This window comes from Haliaeetus leucocephalus, unplaced genomic scaffold (assembly GCF_000737465.1).
Source record: "Haliaeetus leucocephalus isolate CR32 unplaced genomic scaffold, Haliaeetus_leucocephalus-4.0 Scaffold1, whole genome shotgun sequence".
NCBI classification, from domain to species: domain Eukaryota; kingdom Metazoa; phylum Chordata; class Aves; order Accipitriformes; family Accipitridae; genus Haliaeetus; species Haliaeetus leucocephalus.
This window is the reverse complement of record NW_010972437.1, coordinates 17,365,618-17,382,738: the sequence shown is the minus strand read 5'-3', so window position 1 is coordinate 17,382,738 and position 17,121 is coordinate 17,365,618. Positions and strand designations below refer to the sequence as shown.

At 47.8% G+C, this 17,121-nt stretch overlaps 1 protein-coding gene across 1 annotated transcript in view; it reads right to left on the bottom strand.

The window, feature by feature from the left end:
- The window catches only part of CCDC108 (coiled-coil domain containing 108), a 33,687-nt gene extending 17,072 nt beyond the window's left edge, over positions 1–16,615 (bottom strand). Inside the window, exons 1-16 of the mRNA XM_010569683.1 lie at positions 16,541–16,615; positions 16,078–16,232; positions 15,304–15,406; positions 13,703–13,869; positions 12,033–12,232; positions 11,191–11,336; positions 9,829–10,051; positions 9,215–9,480; positions 7,767–7,967; positions 6,975–7,337; positions 5,820–5,957; positions 4,669–4,914; positions 4,023–4,247; positions 2,632–2,784; positions 1,544–1,709; positions 845–973 (exon numbers count right to left, since the gene is read on the bottom strand). Of these exons, the coding sequence (XP_010567985.1) occupies positions 845–973; positions 1,544–1,709; positions 2,632–2,784; positions 4,023–4,247; positions 4,669–4,914; positions 5,820–5,957; positions 6,975–7,337; positions 7,767–7,967; positions 9,215–9,480; positions 9,829–10,051; positions 11,191–11,336; positions 12,033–12,232; positions 13,703–13,869; positions 15,304–15,406; positions 16,078–16,232; positions 16,541–16,615 (2,956 nt within the window). The remainder of the gene's footprint in view (positions 1–844; positions 974–1,543; positions 1,710–2,631; positions 2,785–4,022; positions 4,248–4,668; positions 4,915–5,819; positions 5,958–6,974; positions 7,338–7,766; positions 7,968–9,214; positions 9,481–9,828; positions 10,052–11,190; positions 11,337–12,032; positions 12,233–13,702; positions 13,870–15,303; positions 15,407–16,077; positions 16,233–16,540) is intronic.
- Positions 16,616–17,121: the final 506 nt, after the last annotated feature.

The window sequence follows — 17,121 nt, the reverse complement described above, 5'->3', positions numbered from 1 at the left end:
GAGTGAGCAGCTGCATGGTGCTTAGTTGCTGGCTGGGGTTTATCCATGACAGAAAGAAAGAACAGGACTTGTACATAGTCTTTTCTTTGACAGCTTCTGAAAAGTTCTAAACCACTGACTTCTTATTGTACCTTGACTTCTGCATTTAGAGATCACCAAAAGACTATGAATGTGATCCTTTTCAATAGTGTATTTACACAGTTTAGTTCTGCACTATGTGAAAACTCCCTTTTTTGATTTAAGCCTACAGCCTAGTCATTTTATGAAGTGTTCCTTGTTTTCACACTGAAAAATCATAAACATCTGTTTACATCTTGTCTTCTCCATACCATTCATGTGGCATTGCCATTCTCCACTTTCCAAGATGGAAACTCCTTGTCTAACTAGTCTCTTCTTGTACAAATGCTGTTCCCCACCTCTGAACAGCCCTGTTGCCCCTCTCCATACATTTTCTAGTTCAACTGCATTCTTTCTTACACAGGGACCAATCCAGATACGCAAAAAGGACCCCAGCTGCATAGGACTGGTTGCATGAAGCTCTCAGAATATGTTTCAGGATGCATTGTAAAAGGCCATGGTCATGCAGAGGAGCAGGGAATCTTGTGACCACAGCAGCAGGAAACTTGCAGCTCTCCCTGTCTGTGTCTTATGGCTCAGTCATAATTCTAACCCCCAAAGGTGCAGCAAAAAGGAGACAGCACATAGGATCTGGCTCTGGTGAATTGCTCATCACCGGGATTTCTTCAGGCAGGACTCATACATTGGGAGCTGTGCAGCTCAGCCTGTTATGACACACTCTACTTGGTTGGGAAGGAATGATTTTCCCAAAATACCCATCTCTCACCTGTGGGGGTACAAATAGCATATTTGATTGACCAGGTGTAATGCAGCCGACGGACTGGTCTGACTGTTATTTGGACAAAAGCTTTTGACCTTGCGGGGATTGTCCCTCTAGAGTGTTCCAGCTCTAGAGCTGTAGGAGAAAAGAGATGGTATGAGCTCTTGGCATCACTGATCTCTTTTACGCCACACACGTGTTCAGCACACAGCTCCCTAAGCCTACCTGCACTCAAGCCATTGCCCCCCCACCCCATGCCTAATCATTAGGACCAGTTTCAGGTGCTGAAGTTGGGATTCCCAGACTACAACTGAAGGCAGCTCATTGGGAGTACCCAGCCTGCCTTTGGCCAGCAAAGAACAGGGAACTTCTCCAGAGGAGTTCCTCTAGAAAGGCAGCTAAGTGTTGCATTCCACCATTTCTTCTGGGAACCTCCTTTATTTAACTCCCTTCTCTGCTGGGAAATCACATCTTATTTCAAATTGGTCTAGCTTCAGTTGTCAGGCTCTGGGTTATGCTTTTTCCAGCAAGATAGAAGAGTCACCTGTAGCAAATCCCTAAGCAAAGGAGCAGATCCCTTAAGGCACTTACTGGCTAGCTTGCATTGATTCTAAGCAGCCCAACCTCTGAGCTCATGCTAGATTGAGTTTGCAGAAAAGAGGGGAAAGCCAAGGCCCCCACCCCATGCTACATCCCTTACAGTACCCAGCGGATCGCTGCGGAACTCCTCGGGGTCACAAGGCCCACTGATCAGTTGTTCCACGCTGAGGATGTACTTCAGAGAACAGATCCCATCATTTAGCAGTACAACGCTGCAGCTTTGCAGGTCACCAACTAGAACATTTCCAAGGTCCAGGTGCTCCTTTTGTGCCTGGAATTCAAACCCGCCATGCAAAGGTCACTGTTACACATAGAGCGTAGAGGTCAAGCATAGCCACCACTTATCTCACCACGTGCTGATCCCTTGGCATGTACAGTGTGGTGCAAAGGGCTCCCTGCTTTGTGTGTGACCTGTCATGCCCCGGGAGATGTTGGAACAGGGCTGCAAGGGGCTCAATCCCTCCTCCAGAGGCACTCTCTTACTGTTATTTGGGCTGCTGGTTGGGTAGGATGCAGCACATTTGGAGCTGTGGGGACACTAGCTGGCCAGCTGCACCAGGGGCAAATCTGTCGGTCCCTCCATGACTGCATTAAAAGTTCCCCTTCTCTTTTGGCTAGTCATCTGCTTGCATGCAATTTATAGTGACTAAACACCTCTAAGACATTTCTACCCATCCAATGACTGACATTGGGCAATGACCTACAAAGAATTATTTTTTTTGCTCTGGTTCCTTAGGAAATGTGCCTGAAAATGAGGGTGGCTGCACAGATCTGCAGATAATAGGAGGAAAGCTAAGTGGATGCGTGCTAGCAACACCACTTTAGCAGTCAGGTCCACTTCACTTAGAAATTGGACTGAAAGCAGAACAAATGTTGAAGACAGAATGAGAGGAGAGAGCTGGGAGTCCCAAGGAGCCAAAGGACTTGCTCAGTTCAGTCTGGAACAGAGGAGTTGAGAGTGATCCTAGAGGATTTGGGCAGGTCACATTTGAACTGACAGGACATTCACATCGTGCCATTGCCATTAGGTTGCCAGAATCAGCTCTGTCATCTCCACTGAGAGCAACGTCTGGGAATTTTGCTGTAAATCCTTATTGGTTGCCTCCAGTACAGATTGTGCAAAAAGGGGAAGCCCAAGACCCCTATCCCACCCTAGTACCCCTCCTACTACCCAGTGGGCCCCAGTTCCTTACCCTGATGGTGCCCAGAGCCCCCTCTCCAACAATCCGTAAGGCATAACGGGCACTTTGGGGAGACATAGGGTCTGGGCTTTTCCTCCTCACAGACACCATAGCACGCAGCAGATATTTGGTCTCCTTGTCAGGAGTAAAAGTCCATGCCTGAGCCTGAAATCACAAGAGGGAAGGAGAGCATTCACAGGAGTTCCAGACCAGAGCCAAACCTATACACCACAATGGTTACATTCAATGCACAGCCCCTTCCTCCATGTCCTGGTTTCAGCTGGGATAGAGTTAACTGTCTTCCTAGTAGCTGGTACAGTGCTATGTTTTGAGTTCAGTATGCGAAGAATGTTGATAACACTGATGTTTTCAGTTGTTGCTCAGTAGTGTTTAGACTGTAGTCAAGGATTTTTCAGCTTCTCATGCCCAGCCAGCGAGAAAGCTGGAGGGGCACAAGAAGTTGGCACAGGACACAACCAGGGCACCTGACCCAAAGTGGCCAAGGGGGTATTCCATACCACGTGACGTCCCATCTAGTATAGGAACTGGGAAGTGGGGGTGGGGGGAATCGCTGCTCGGGGACTGGCTGGGTGTCAGTTGGCGGGTGGTGAGCAATTGCCCTGCGCATCATTTGTACATTCCAATCCTTTTATTACTACTGTTGTCATTTTATTAGTGTTATCATTATCATTATTAGTTTCTTCTTTTCTGTTCTATTAAACCGTTCTTATCTCAACCCACGAGTTTTACTTCTTTTTCCCGATTTTCTCCCCCATCCCGCTGGATGGGGGGGAGTGAGTGAGCGGCTGCGTGGTGCTTAGTTGCTGGCTGGGGTTAAACCACGACACTCCATTACAGCTAACCTAGTCCTCTACTGACAACTCTGGAGACACTCTCACTCCAATCCTCCACCATCTCTGCCTCTGTCAAAGGTTCATATTGGGCATGCACATTCAGATATTCAAAGCCAGGCTGTGGAGATATGCTACTCCTCAGTACTCTCAAAAAACACTCAGGAATACAGTAGAAGTTTAGAACCTGAATTTACAGCTGGAAGAACAGAAAAATATCATAAACTCTCTCGTGCTTTCATTTGTCCTCCATCTGTTAACATCTGGTGCATGACAAAGTTGCTGTCATCCAGGATATCATGATCTAGTGCCTGTTTAAGGCCTGTTTGGTCCTGTAGTCAAGGAGGATGTCATCATGTTTAGGCAAATCCACATTGTGGGAACCAGCATGACTGCAGATGCTGGCTCGCAACCCAAGCTAAGACACTGACTGGTATTCTCCAACTTTAGCGTTAATGACCAAATTATTGGCACCCCTCACATTTCTGCTCTAAACACTCCACAGCTGTACTGTAGAGAGCAAAATACAACTTTAGTAGAACTTGAACTTACCATGGCTTCATAGGGCTGGAGGATCCCTGCAGTGGGGCTAACAGACAGGATCTTCCTGTCAGGCTCATGGATCTTCCATTTGAAAACCATGGGTAGCCTTGTGCAGTTTTTTATGGTATACATTCGTGTAGAGGAGGTCCCTATATAGACAGGCTTGAAGTATAGATTTCCATCACCTTCTAAGAGCAAAAGAAGGGACTCTCCACAACTCCGGAGAGCAATCTCCTGTGGAATTAAGGGAAAAGTAACAGACATTAGCCAGACATCTCAGCTACCTCTGGAGGGACCTTGCAAAGATGTTGCTCCTTCCAAGAGAGAAGCAAGAACAAACTGGATCTGAAGGAAGAGGGGAAGCACTTCAGATTGTGCTGTGAAGGAGGGCCCTGAGCATAGTATAGTGCATTCCAGGAGATAGAAGCCCAAGGGAACAAGGACTACAGGATGTCTGGCACCACAAGCACATTCTCTCTGCAGTGTTGACCCCATCTTAAATGTTGAAAATATTCTTTCATTGCTACTTCCAAAGGGAAAAACCAAAACTAACCATCAGGAGATATAATAGGGATCACAGCACAAGTCACTGTGAAAAGGGAAGACTACAAGGGAACAAAACTTTGCTCACCGTCTTCTACTTCCCCCTCCCTACCTTGGTGTATCCAGGACAAGAGTTCAGCTGCAAAGGCAGGACATGCTGCTGTGAGACTGTGTTAACTGGGTGAGTGGAGAGAAAGAAAATCTGGTGGCCTCCTGGAATGATGTGTCCTGAGCAGGGCTTGACCAAAACAGAGGGACAGGCAGCTTGGTTCACACTGAAGGTTATCGAAGAGGTGCCTGTGTTCAAGAGCAGCATACTGCAGTAGGTATCAGTGTTAGGAGCCACAGGAGGAAAAGTCTGGTGGAGACAAGCAAGAAGAACTGTTTGCACTGGGTTTAGAAAACCAGCTTAAAGAAAAAGTTTTCACTGTGTTGAATTCCAAGTTCAAACAAGCACTATCCTGAGTCTATGGAGAAATTTGTAACTAGTTCTCTTCAAAGAAAGAAAGTAAATCACCCAAGGGTATAAAAATTATGGTCTTTTCCCTTCCCACAGTGGCCCTCATCTTTCATAGGCTCATGGGATCAGTGAAGCTACTTTCCATTAATGCTTTTCGGTCATCCAATAAGTGAGCTGCTTGCTGAGGCCTACAGCCTCTGCATGGATAGTGACCTCCTGGATTAAGAATTTCAGAAACCTGGAATTTGCTCCAGCTCATGCATATCAGATACAGGCTGCATGTCCTGAACTAGCTGAGGGGATTTTCTAAGAGGTTCTCAAGACTATTCTTACTTCCTAGGGTCAGATCTCACTTTACCTCATAGGAGCAATACTTTCTTGTACTACAGAAACAGCAGAGACAGTCAGGAAAACTTCCACTCTACCTTGCAACTGCTTCTCTTCTATAAGTGAGGATTCTGTGTGCTGCCCTCCATTTGCCTAAGTGCATGCAGAGTGTCTGAGGCTCCTGGGAGGGGACTAAGCACCCTTGTCAGTGCCTATGTCCACTTAAACAGAAAGGAAGGAGATCCCAACAGCTTTCCTCTCAGAGCTGAGATGCTCAGTGTAACCTGACACACTGGAGGCTAGGAGGATAATGCAGGAGAAAGAGCATCCTACCTCTGTACCAAAGCAGGAGTCTCCACACCCTCAGAAACCACTTAAGCCACATCTCAGGATGGTGCAATGGGAGACAAGGTAAAGACTTCAGACGTAAACACTGAGCATCTCTGCAAAGATCCAAACATCAACCAGTTACACACCTTGGGGACATCCAGGATGTACTGTGGGACAAAGTGTTCCCGTTCTGCTTCATACGTGTGCGCTCTCAGCCTGACAGTCAGGCACCAGGATGGACAGATGGTGGCATCCTCCTCAATGTTGCTATAGTGTCTCAGCACCTGCAGGCATGCAAGAGACAGAACAGAGTGCATGCAGGAAGGGAGTGTGGCAAGGTGCCTTCAAGTGCATGTGTCATCATCATCAGCAGTTTGTTTCAATGGCATTCCTAGGGCTGAGGAATTGACTTTTTCAGGGAAGAAGAACTGACCAGTGCCAGATGAGAAACATGAGTGCTGCTTTCCCAACTAACTACATTTCAGACCCAAAAGACTATGGAATCACTTTCAAGCAGAAGGACCTATCCCAGCTGTTCTGTGATACTACAAGAGTTGCCTTAGGGAAGGAGGGTCTACAGACACCCTAGTGCAGTTTGAGATATTTGCAGGTGCTAAAGTTGCATTTAACAGTGAGTCACACTGAAAATTATCATCTATCCTTTACCTGAGCCTAAGAAACTCCTGACTCTAAGGTTACTCCCAGATATCCTCCACACTGGCTTAGAAGGGAAGAAAAATGCAAGGAGAATAATCAACAATGTAATGAAGATCTCTCTCTCCTACCAGGAAGTTTCTGGGTGCTAAAACCTGCAATTGCAGCCTTGTGTGATGTGAATCCCACATCACATGGGAGGAGAGGCTGCAGTGATGTAGAGTGCCCTCAGCAGCTTTACTTGTGGAGGGCCAGACACAAAAAACAAGTTACTGCCCACCACCCAGGCCACAACAACCATCCTTGTGCAGGCTCCCATCTATGCTAATAGTGTGGTAATCCACAGTAATTCCTCCTTCAGTGCGGTGTACATTACTTCACGTTCACTGGGGGTAAGAGCAAGTGTAACTGTCCATATGCATGAGCTGTGGCTTGCTTTGCTGATTTATCTTTGTCAGGACACAGGTGAAGAAGAAATTTTAACCCACTAGTGTATCAAAACAGTGGCCAAAGGACTTAGTAAAGATGCCAGCTTGCCAAACTCAAAATGAAAGGTTCCATTTGAATTTTAACTCCCGCAAAAGCCTTTAGCCTGCAGCCTCTTGCCAGGCCCTCTCTGGAAACTGGTCCTAGTAATTCCTACTAACCTTGTAGGAGGCAAAACCTTCCAGCTCTGCTGCATAGAGACTGTTGAGCTGAGTGGGCTGGAAAAGAACACGGAAGGCTGAAGACTTCAAAGGTGGGATGTCACAGATTTCAGGGCTCACTTGGAAGGCACTGCCATGGCTTGGAGTCCAGGCAACAGTGATCGTTCCTTTGGTGTGGTTGGTCACACAGAGAGGAAGCGGTTCTACCTTGTGGAGTGGCACGCAGCAACCAAAATCATACTCCCTAGGGCTGACACTAATGTGAGGAGGAAACAAGGCCAGGTCACTGCTTACACCATCGTAGAAATATTCAGTCATGGAGTTGGCTTCAAAGTATTCCTTGGGAGGCTTGTCCTGAGGGATCTACAGGATAGAAACATCTCGGAGTGAGCAGGGGAAGTGTGCCTCTGGGAGGCACCAGGCACTACAGTCCTGACTGCCTTCACAAGCAAGAGGGCATGCAAGATGCGCTTCATTGACAGTTCCCAGGACATCTCCAAGTCTAGGCTTCAAGGAGGCTCCTGTTTGTAAGCCAGTGCTTAGTCTGAAGCTACATGAAGCAAAAGAAGACACCGTGACTGAGTTAAAGCCAGAAAGTGGCTTAGTAGCTGAACTTGGGTAAGACCCAACTGACATAGATAGTATTGGTGTGTACTGAGAACATTAACAGCAGAGATACTAAAGAAATCAGTCTGGCACCTGCAAGTCCTTCTAGATCTGTCTGGCTTGTGCAACAGAAGCCCAACATCTGCAGAGAACAGCACCTTAGATTCCAGGGAGGGCAGCTCATACCTTGGGGGGCAGCATGAGGGCTCCCTTTTCATCCATCTGCAACTTCCCATCCTTCAGCATCACACTCAGGATGTCAGGGGGGTAGAAGGTCAGTCCCCTCACCATGTTGGTTCGGTACCAGGAGAGGTGTCTTGCCTGAAGGATGGCTGGCTTAGCTATGTCTGAATGGCAGGTACCAAAAAAGTCCACATACATGGGTTCCTGCGAAAACACCAGAAAGGATTATAATAAACTGTCCTTCTGTGATTGTTTTGAGAGTTACACCATCCTAGTACCTCACTTCCAAAACCATGCCTGGGAAAGGCTTAGCATCTGCAATATTAGACTGCCATTTACTTTATGTCTTGACAGGATGCAAGAACTTTCTTGAAACTGGAGTGAAAGTTGAAGGCACTCAGTGCATGGCTGTGCAGCTAAATTTCACTCAGAGACCTAAATGAACAGGATCCACTGAGGATGCACCTCACCCTTCCCAGAGGCATTACTGACTGTCTGTCCACATCAGCCCTCTACTGCTGATAGGAACCTGCACCATGGGAATTCTGCTCAATAAGAGCCCAGGTCCCACGCTTGGGTCACAACAACCCCATGCAACACTACAGGCCTGGGGAAGAGTGGCTGGAAAGCTGCCTGGAGGGAAAGGATCTGAGGGTGTTGGTCAACAGCTGGCTGAACATGAGCCAGCAGTGTGCCCAGCTGGCCAAGAAGGCCAACAGCATCCTGGCTCGTATCAGAAATAGTGTGGCCAGCAGGACTAGGGAAGTGATCATCCCCCTGTACTTGGCACTGGTAAGGCCACACCTCGGATACTGAGCTGTGTTCAGGTTTGGGCCCCTCACTACAACAAAGACATTGAGGTGCTGGAGCATGTCCAAAGAAGAACTGGTGAAGGGTCTAGAGCACAAGTCTTATGAGGACCAGCTGAGGAAACTGGGGTTGTTTAGCCTGGAGAAAAGGAGGCTCAGGGGAGACCCTATCGCTCTCTACAACTACCTGAAAGGAAGCTGTAGTGAGGTGGGTGTCGGTCTCTTCTCCTTAGCAACAAGCAATAGGACAAGAGGAAATGGCCTCAAGTTGTGCCAGGGGAGGTTTAAATTGGATATTAGGAAAAATTTCTTCACCAAAAGTGTTGTCAAGCACTGAAACAGGCTGCTCAGGGAAGTGGTAGAGTCACCAACCCTGGAGGTATTTAAAAGACGTGTAGATGTGGTGCTTAGGGACATGGTTTAGTGGTGGACTTGGCATTGTTGGGTTAGTGGTTTGACTCAATGATCTGAAAGGTCCATCCCAACCTAAATGATTCTATGATTATGTGACAGGTGTCAATGGAAACGCAGTGGGAATAGATTTGTGGGGGATACTAAGTGAGAGAGGCCAGCTCTGATGGGTTACATTGGAAGATCCCTCTGAGCTATCACAGAGATGAAACCACCCTTTGCCTCTCATACCTGATGGTGGACAAGGCACACCACTCTGCGGTGATAGCTGATGGGGTGAGTAGGTCGAAAGGTCACCTTCAGTGCTAGTGTTGTTATGCCCTCCAAGACTCCACAGGGTCGATCCAAGGAGAAGACACTCCCTCTGACATCAATATCAAATTGGTAATAGGCTGGGACATCTGAGATGTTGCTGATTTTCAGTGTCTGCATCAAACTTTCCCCAAGATTGATCCAGTCAAAGTCCACAGAATGTTGGTGCAGGGACACTAAAGGACCTAGCACAACAACATGTAAGACAGATCCTGGACCTGTCATAGCTGTTTCTGTCAACATGTCACAAGCCACTGCTGCACTTAACTGATCTTCCCAAACCAGAATCACCTCATTAGAAAACCCACCAGTCCTAGCAAACAGCTGGACATTCACTTCTAACAGTCTGACATCTGTCTCAAGCAAGTATAAATCCCAAATGGTGCACCAGAGACAGCCTGGATCCCAACAGAAGGTAAGTCTGTGACTCAGGGCTGTGACAGTCCCTAGCCCTTCCTCAAGCACTAGCCCTTCCCCTGCAGTGCTAAGACAATGACGATGGGGAGAAACAGGGAAGGCTCTCACTGTGGTACCTTTACATGAGCCAACCACCTTCAGGACAGTCTGCAAGAGGCATCCAGCAGATATTATAGTGAAATAGTCGGTACTGTGCTCTCCTACTATCTGAGGCTGAAATTGTATGCACAAGACCAGCTTCCCGTTGGCAGGGACAACACCATGGGACACATCACAGGAGAAAACATGATCTCGAAGCAGAGGATCTTTTGCTCTTTCTATCCTACATGGTGCATCAACCTGCAAGCAGAAAAGAAATAGGTTGACAAAGGAGCCAAGAGGAGCCAAGATGGCTCTGAATGCAGGACATTAATCAGTGAAGAACTGAAGTTTTCAGCAGAGCTAAACACCACCAAGAACACCAAGGGTACTGCAGCTCAGCACAGAAATGCTGTGCAAACTTCTGCAACTCTGTCCTGCTGGAGCACTGCTGGCAGCAAGCTCCCACAATACACTCAGAAGTCAGTGGGCTGCAGCAACATGTCCTGGTGATCTCTGGGTTGGAGTGCCCCTCCTGGTAGTGGGGACGATGGCTCAAGGTGTCCCCAAGGACCAAAGTAGCCTAAGTGACTGCTGTGACCAGGGGACCTGCAGGCAGATAATTTATTTCCCTTCATTCACAGTTCCACCTTGTCTAGGGATCTTCTTTTCACAAAAAAAACCCCAAAACCCAAAAAACCAAAAAAACCAAACAAGATCAGCTCTCTGATGCCTTCCTCAAGCCCCTTAAAAAAGGTCCTGATCTTTGCCTGGGGATGCTGAACACCATTGCAGTGTGAATTAGAACAGTACAACAACAGAGTATGTCTTTGCCACTCCCAAGTTGCAGAGCCTGGGGAGGAGTCAGCACTGCTGTCATCCATGTCAGCAGTCTGAGTACATCCATCTTTTAATGGGCTAGGATGGGCTGAGCTGGCACAGAGAACAAGGTGCTCAAATACAGCCCATTTGACTTCGAGAACAATTCACCAGGTTGCAGTCCACTGTGGACGGCAGAAGATCCATCAGCTCCCTGGGACACATGCATGCCAATTTGAGACTGCCACAACTGCCACACAGGACTGATGGGCTTGTCCAGGGTGAGCAGGAGAGCTGCAGGATGTGAAGGACAACAATAGCTGTCTGATCTGGACCAAGCACGGTGGGAAGCAGGCAGGAACTGCCATATCATGTTGCAAATGGATAAGTTGCTAGCACTGTAGCTGGAAGGCAATGGTGAATGGCCTGGTTGGTAGGGGAAGGCTCATCATCTCTGTTTTAGTCACATTCCCACTTGGGTTATTTTCACAGCATTAAGGGAGATACTCAAGACCGCATATCCCAGGGAAACATGCCAGCATGCCAACTTCTCACAAGAAGTAGTCTCCCTCTCCACATACCACAGACATGTTGAAGATTTCTACACACTTCTCCACAGTTGTCCCCACTGGCACTGATCCAAAGCACAGCACATCCTGAAACTTTCCAGGCTGTACACCTTCATACTTTTCCCCTGTCACACTCACCCGCAGGTAAGGGTATTTGGCTGTTAAAGGAAATAATATACTGGGTTAAGAAAGAGAGGTGAAATCTCCATCCTTGGATATTTAATGTTCAACTGGACAAGCCTCTGAACAACCTCAGGTAACTCTGAAGTTGGATCTACCTTCAAAGTTGACCCTGCTTTGAACCAAATAAGCTCCCTTCCAGCCCTAATTTACTAAACTCAGAGTCACTTCTTTTGTTCGTCAGTGGTCATACAAGGCACTTCAGGCAAGGACTTGCTAGTCCATTGCTGCTAAGTCCATTGCTTATTCTAACTTGCATCCAGAGAGCTTTAGAACTTTCCCTCTGGCTCTCTGTCTAGCAGGGACAGACAGGAGAGACTGAGTACAGACAAGACCAGGGGTTTCTGACGGTTTTTGCATTGTGCCAATGAACTCCTCTCATTTCTTCCCCTCTGCCAACTTAAGCAGGCTCCAGAAATGCTGGTTTGTCCAAAGCATGCCACAGGGCATATTGGATCCTGTGTCTCTTCAGGTCACACTTCCAAATTGACAAAAGTACATTAGAAAATTTCACAGGCCACTTTCGAACTATGGGCTTCACTTGCTCATCAGTGGGTTGAGCCAACTGTAGCACAGCCTCAGAGCCCAGCACCTCCATGTGTCCCCGTGAAATGCTATTCTACACTTCGGGATGATACACACTTCTTTAACTGCTAAATGCAAGAAAGACTCACCCAGGGCTTTTAGCTGGATAGTCCTCTTTTGTTTCTCTTCACCTCCAAACCAGCACGTTGCTGCCACATCATACACCACAGCCACCTTGGGTTGGAAAACCACCCTGACCATGCACTCAGCACCTGGGTTCAGCATGCCGCAGTCAGGAATCATGTAGAAAGGGCTTGGTGTCTCCCAGGCAAACACAGTAACGAGATCACTAGGAAATGGAGATATTTTTTAGGTAGATGAGTGAATTCTTTGCTGCCTGTGCAATCACACATAGGATGGACCTTTCACAACGGGTTATTCAGTTAGGATGTGAAGCAACCGATATTGAATGGCAGAATGCCTAATGCATCTGGCCAAATATGTGATGCTGGGAAGAAATTTGTCTCTAGTCTCTGCAAACACTCTGTTCACACTTTAATGAATCTTAGCTATTACATCTAAGAACTTTATTAATGGCCATAAAATTTCTAAGCTTCATCATGTGATAGCAAGGAAATCAACTCCAGAATGAAGTATTTGCTTTTCCTGTATCTAAATTTGCTGCTACTTAATTCTAAATGAACATTTGTTCCTCTATTATATGCCCAGTTGAGAAGAGAGGACTGAACTGTTTTCCTAATACTTCATTCAACTCTCCAGAACTCCTTTTGCTTGTTTGATTTGTGCAAAGAACATGACATACCATCAGCTTTTTCTATTTTATTGATTCCAAGCTGTGCACTACTTACCATCCATATACTCCACCCTGAACCTCTCACTCAGCACAAATGATTTCTCTAAGGGGAGAATGAATCACTTGAAAGGGTTTCTAGTTGATACCTTGCTCTGCTGAAGATACATGTGCCCTCCCCTCTGTCCTCTCCACCTTCCTACTGCATCAGCTGACCGCTTTGGGGAGCACAGGACATCTTCCAACTAGTAAAGGTTACTTTGCTCTCACTGTAAATGGTTTGAAGTACACCTCCTCCTTGCCTGGGATCTTCTTCACTGCACTCCTTTCTACAATACTGCCGGAATTACTGTCCTTCCCTCATTAAAATAAGACAGTCCTTGATAACTGGGAGCATCTTTGCTCCTAAATGATGACTCCAAGCCACAGAACACTGCCACTGCTTTGGGCAGCTCCATGAACCTAAGAGCAGGCACTGGAGAGACTCTCCAACTTCTGTATTGCCTGCCTCCAAATCAAAGAGGTTGGCAACTCCACTGCCATTCCTATGGCACTCCTGTGCCAAGGGAAGAGAGGTCAAGTCACAGGAAGACTAAAATGTTTCCAGCTGGTAGCTCATCTCTCCCTACTCACGCTGGGCAGGCTGCCTTTGATTAACTACAAGCCCAGGCCTCTCCTGTGAATGTGGGATGTTCTCATGTGGGATGTGGAATGTGGGATGACCTTGCTGGTCCCCAACTAGTTCCTGTGCATGAATGGTTCTCAGTCTATGCTGGAAACAGACAGATGTGAGGTGCCAAGATGTTCCCACAGTGAGATCTGACATGTACTACCATTTCTGCTGCCTTTTCTGCCATGACCTCAGAGGAGGCAGAGGTCTGCTGCCTGTTAAGGCAGCCAGCAGATCTAATGACAACTGGAATGAGCTGCATTCATTGGAGAGTCCAAGAAGGTGGCAAAATACCTGACAAAACAGAAGGAGAGTCTGCCCAGCCACATCTCACTCACCCAGTGTTGCGCACAAGGAATGTTGTCTCTGTGACATTGTGGACAGCACAGACAGGCAACTGGACAGCTGCTGGGAAGGACAGACCGGGGCGTGGAAGCGTAGCATGCAGGGTGACAGAGAACTCACCCTCAGCCTTCTTAAAGCAGATGCTGTCTTCATACTCCTTCTGCACAGAAAAGCAAGGGGAGACAGCAGTTAGATTGGCTCCATCTTGCAGGTACTGCAGCTCTACCCATGAACACCCATCACCTTCACCTCTGTGAGAGTGTTGGGGAAAAAAAACATCGGTGTCAGAGGTACCAGCAGAGGCCTCTGTGCAGGACAGAGAGCATATGAAGCACTCAGAAAAGCCAGGCAGTGAGTAAGGTACTCAGGCATACTCCTCCCTCTGTCAGGGAACACACACCCACCGTCAGAGAGAGCAGTTGAAGACCACATTTGTTTCACCTGATTTGTTTTGATGCAGATGGATTTCTTTCAGCATTTTCAAGATCCCAATTCAGCTAAACTGAAGCATGTACAATCTTTCTTTCAGCTCCACAAGCACAGAAATATTAATCTTTGATTAAGTGCTTTGTCAGCTAGAGAGCTAAGTGGATAATACATAACTTAAAGATGCAGCATTGACAGCACTGTGTACAAAGAGCCCCAGGACATCTGCTAACTGGCTAAAATAGAAGGAATTGCAAGATACATGTCTTCCATGCTCCCCAATCATCACCTCTCCTGAGTACCACTTATACAGGTAAGGAGAGACCTTGGGCACTGCAGCACATACAGTCCTTGCTCTCTCTAAGAAAGGGAGCCTCCTGCTCTAGCAATTGATGTGGTGCAGACAAACTATTCACTGAAAATAGAACAAGGCCAGCAGCTTATTTCATAAATGGAACACTGAACAGTCATCAGAAAATCATGATACTAAAAGAGCAGGGTACTGGGAATCTGCCCAATGATCATGCTCTATGGCTAGGATTGAGATTCACATCAAAGATACACAGCTGTGGACAAGAGCCAGAGATCAACACTCAGAGCCAAGACAGATGCCAGGAACAAGCTGAAAATCAAGAAAAGGGGCTGGGTAAAAAGAATCATTGCTGTTAAAAATAAAACTTAAAGAAACCCACCCCATCCAAAAAGAAGGGAGGCCCTTGACATATCCCTTATAGAAAATCAGTAGCCCTTCAATGTACAGGTTTTGGGGTCTCCTGTAAGAGAGCAGAGACTGAGTCCCTCAACCCAAGTTTCTGCACTAAAACCACCCAGCTGAGGCTCCCTGGGATCTAACCAGGTGTGGACAGTTCAAGCACCTTATCTTACTGATTTCACGGCTAGAAGAAACTTGTGGAAAACTGGGAATGCTTTTTGTGAGGATCCCTCTTGTAAACTCTGCAGAGAATTCAGGGGTTAAGGCTCCCTCAGGTGATGAAGGTGCGGGGAGAGCAGGAAGGTCACGCTGCCCAGTCTTTCTATGGAAGAACCTTCCCTAAGGACTAATTTATTCAAGTGAAAACAGATCATAAAGGACAAGAGTGGCAGAGGCCCACTGCCCCCCTTGAAGCCAGCCCAAGCACTGAGAGCAGTTTTGATGTTGCCACTTTACCTTTTCAGTGGGCCGGAAAACGATGGGCAGAGTTAAGGACATACCAGGGCTCAAAGTGATAGGCTGCGGAAAAACAGTGGAGAAGAATCGCGTGGAAGGACATCTAGGTAATGAAATCAAAACAAGAGATTTTGTCTGAGGGCATACAGCTGTTGTTAAGTTAGACAGCAGAAAAGAGAATAAAGAATCAAAACCTCCAGACCCCACAATTAGAAGCACTTTACACACCTGACCCCAAGGGTACCTTGGCAGCAAATCAGGTGTCCTGGAAACCCATTCCCAGCAATACCTACCTACCCCTTCCTTAAACAGTATTTTACATTCCCAGGCTACGCAGCATGAGCAAAACCCATTTAGCAGAAACATTTAAGTTTCAGAGCAGGGAGGGTCACAGGGAGTGCTGGAATGGCTCAACAGCCAGTGGGACTCCCGGGAGCAATGGTTTTAGGACACACTAGTGACTGGCTGGCATACATCCACAATTAAAATCTCACTAGACTGGAAATGCTTCACAGACAGAAGTATCAGCAAAACAGAATTTTAAAAAAGGCATTTCATTTAAAATACTCCTGCCAGGAACAAGGGCTGTGCTTCTGAATTAGCAGGTTTCTGTCGGGCTACGTAAGTGTGCATGCGCTGTCTCCGATACAACGCCCAAGGGCAGAGGGGGCAGATGAATCCAAGAAAAGGTGCTAATGTGACTGATACAGCAGGAGGGATGAAGATGCAGTGGGAGTGTGAGGAGTACGAAGGAGAAAGAAACTTCCCACGCACCTGTAGCTCAGCTTCTGGGTTTTCTCATGAACATTTTTCAAGATCAGATGTTTGATCATCTCTTTTCCAAGTTCCCAGCCACGCCACCTGAGTGTTTCGGCCACCTCAATGCCCCAGAATACGCCTTTCTTCTTCTTTGGCTTTCTTGCAGACATCTTCGGGAATTGCAGCGGGGACATTAGCAGTTAGGGTGGGAGGGAGGAGAAATCACTACGCTCTACGCTAAAAGTCTCTGACTCCGGCAGAGGACGGGAGGAGCCACCCTGCGGCAAAGCTTCAGAAGTCACCAAAAGCCCTGCTCCAAGAGTCCAGAGGGGACACCTCCTGGCCACAGCCCAAACAACAGATACTAAAGGATGTCATGAACGAGGGAAGCAAAGGCTAAAGGGTTTTTTGGTTTTCTCCTCTCCCCGCCCTCGCCAGTAAATCCGCCCACAATGGCACCCTTTGCTCCTCCGCTCACCTTCCTGACACAACCACAGCACAGCTTCCGAAAAGAGTCAGAGTTTGGGGGCTCTCCATGCACCTGAGCAAGCATCTGAAAAACAAGAGGAAAAGGTCCTCACATATGCTGCTCCTGCACACAGACAGTCTTTGCTGCCAAGAGCTGGGCACTCCCAGAGACCCAGCGACCCCTCCTTGGGCTCAGGGTGGCACACCTCCCTGCAGGGGCTGCAGTGTCCCCATTTTGCCAGCTGAGTCCAGCCCTCTCCACAGACCACACTCAGCGGCCTCCTTGGCACAGACCATGACTGTGACCACCCTCCCTCCTCACAGCCCAGCCCCCCGGGGCACAGCTCTCCTCGGGCCTTTATAGCACAGCCCTGCCCAGCCCACTACAGACCCACAGAGCCCAGTGTAGCAAAGACCTGCTCTTTAGCCTTGCCCGGCCCGCTAAAACCCCATATAGATGACTGCGGCACGGCCCTGTTCCCTACAGCAAGAGCCTGACCAGTTCCCTGGGCCACGGCCCGGTCCTTTAGAACCCTGCCCGGCCCACCGGAGCAGAGCCTGGCCCCGGGGCCGCCACCGCCGCCGCCCCCG